This window comes from Rutidosis leptorrhynchoides, chromosome 2 (assembly GCF_046630445.1).
Source record: "Rutidosis leptorrhynchoides isolate AG116_Rl617_1_P2 chromosome 2, CSIRO_AGI_Rlap_v1, whole genome shotgun sequence".
Classification (NCBI taxonomy): domain Eukaryota; kingdom Viridiplantae; phylum Streptophyta; class Magnoliopsida; order Asterales; family Asteraceae; genus Rutidosis; species Rutidosis leptorrhynchoides.
Window position 1 is genome coordinate 684,388,173 of NC_092334.1, and position 2,902 is coordinate 684,391,074.

At 36.8% G+C, this 2,902-nt stretch overlaps 1 protein-coding gene across 1 annotated transcript; it reads left to right on the forward strand.

Moving 5' to 3' along the window:
* Window positions 1-640: 640 nt before the first annotated feature.
* LOC139890323 (uncharacterized) lies at window positions 641-1,003 on the forward strand. The gene has a single exon (XM_071873212.1). It carries the CDS (start codon window positions 641-643, stop codon window positions 1,001-1,003), a length of 363 nt encoding a protein of 120 aa, XP_071729313.1.
* Window positions 1,004-2,902: the final 1,899 nt, after the last annotated feature.

Here is a 2,902-nt window from a genome sequence, read left to right on the forward strand (position 1 = left end):
GCTTTGACCTGGTAGATAGGTAGCTGGTGTGAGTGGTGTTTATCCATAAACCACTTCAAATGGAGTAGTTTGTATAGCTGTGTGGAAATTGGTATTATACCAAAATTCAGCTAGTGATAGCCAATTAATCCATTTCTTTGGTGCATCTCCACACATACACCTCAAATAACATTCAATGCTTCTTTTCACCACCTCAGTCTGCCCATCTATTTGGGGGTGGTAGGCTGTTGAAAGATGCAAACTAACATTAAGTGCCTTGAAGAATTCCTTTCAAAACAGACTTGTGAACACCTTGTCTCTATCACTAACAATAATGGAAGGCAACCTGTGCAACTTATAGACATTATCCACAAAGGCATTTGCCACTAGTGCAGCTGTGAAGGGATGAGACAATGGAATAAAATGTGTATACTAGTGGTCATCAAGGTCACACGACTATCGTTCTTGAAGCCGTTGCTTCATATGATTTGTGAATTTGGCATGCATTCTTTGGTGTTGCGGGTGTGAACAACGATGTTAACGTTTTGAATCAATCTTCGTTGTTCGATGACATCAAGAATGAAACTGCACAATTTGCTCCATTTAATGTAAATGGAAATGAGTACACAAATGGTTATTATTTCCAGATTGGGCAACATTAATGAAGGCGTATTCGACCCCAATAGATGAGCCACATGCAAAATTTAAAAGCTTTCAAGAAAGTGCACGTAAGGATGTCGAGAGAACATTCGGTGTTCTTCAGGGTATATTCCATATTTTACAAATGGCTGGACGACCACACAATGTCAACAAGTTGAGACGAATACTGTATTGTTTTGTGCTCTTGCACAACATGATACTCGAGGATAATGGTCACGCAATTACATGGCTCGAGGAAGAATTGCTCAGGACTGATGAAGATAATCCATACTTTGTAAGGAACCGATCTAAAAGTCATGATGTAACAGAACATGAAATACGAGATCGGGACATTCATAACCAACTTCGACATGATCTCACTTAACACATTTGGAGCCTTCCACCAAACTTTCGAAGTTTGAATGCTTAACTTTTCGAAGTTGTATTTTTTTCTATTTTTAGGACTTTGAATAAATTGTAATCGTTTAATTTTTCTATTTTAGGAATTTGAATAAATTTTAATTTTCTTGTGATATATTAATTTCTTTTATATTTTTAATATTTAATATTTAATATTTAATAATATTAAAACGGTAAAATTCAAACAGCTGCATTTTCAAACGGCTATCGAATTCAAACGGCTACATTTTTCACTATATATAGCCCATCTTTCTCAAAATAAAATCACATTCAACAACTTTCAACCTCTCAGTAACACAATGATATCGGCTAAAAAGTCACGTTTTTACCTCTGTATTAAGGCCCAAAAACAACAAAGTTCCAAACTTTATTGCCAAAATACCCGCTTCATCGGTTAAAATTAAAGAACAAGTGATTACGAAGATGATACAAAAATAATCAAGAAAATCGGAGCTAAAACGAAGATTCTAGAGCGAAAATGGTGAAAGACGAGAAATCAAGTTATGATCCAGCAAATCAGCAAGCCAAACGGCTTGCCAAAGGGGCTGCCAAACGGCCTGCCTGGCTTGCAAACGGCCTACCGCATGACCAGATCAAACGGCCTCAGCAAACGGGCTGGTCTAGCAAACGGCCTCAGCAAACGGCTTGCCAAACGGCTTGCCAGCCATTTGCAGGCAAAAATCAAGCTTATTTAAAGGGTCTTTGTCATTCATTTCAAACACACACTTCAATTCACTTCTTTCTCTCTCTTGTACAATATTAGTCATACTCTCAAGGCCTTCGACTCCGTGCAAGAATCCTAGTACCTAGAGAAGAACGCCGAAGATTGTATTAGGAGCGGTCTGGAGTTTGAAGTTGTCACTTTTGTATTCGAAAATCGTTTAATCTACTGGTACTTCTATCCCTTGTTTTTATATAATGTCTTCCATTATTATGCTTTGTGATGCTGTTGCCATGATTAGCGAGTAGTTATCTTTAGTGTATGTTATGACGTAGTCAGTTATAATGCCGAAATTATATTATGGCTTGTATATGTTGTCAAAATGCTTTCCGATTATGCTTTGAACTCAATCGCTTTTCCAACTAATAGAACGTAGTTATGCTCTGTTATTAGGAAGTCGCAAACCCCGATTCAGTGTACACTATCGGTGTCACCCCTAGGTAAGAGAAGTCTATCGGATACAACGTGAGTTTAACTGAGGCACACCGGTTGTAGTAAGTCCACCGAGCCTTGGATTCCGACTGAGGACTCTTTCGTAGTGAAACATCTAACTAGACCCCTAGTACATTGTCGATCCTAGACCATGCTAGTGTAGTCACCAAGCATATAAACTTTGTACGTGCACGCTGAAGCACAACAGTTGTTGTAAGCTGTATGAAATGTCCCGTTCTTATTGATTAAAAACGTTCCATATTAATTGATTTCGTTGCGAGGTTTTGACCTCTATATGAGACGTTTTTCAAAGACTGCATTCATTTTTAAAACAAACCATAACCTTTATTTCATAAATAAAGGTTTAAAAAGCTTTACGTAGATTATCAAATAATGATAATCTAAAATATCCTGTTTACACACGACCATTACATAATGGTTTACAATACAAATATGTTACATCGAAATCAGTTTCTTGAATGCAGTTTTTACACAATATCATACAAACATGGACTCCAAATCTTGTCCTTATTTTAGTATGCAACAGCAGAAACTCTTAGTATTCACCTGAGAATAAACATGCTTTAAACGTCAACAAAAATGTTGGTGAGTTATAGGTTTAACCTATATATATCAAATCGTAACAATAGACCACAAGATTTCATATTTCAATACACATCCCATACATAGAGATAAAAATCATTCATATGG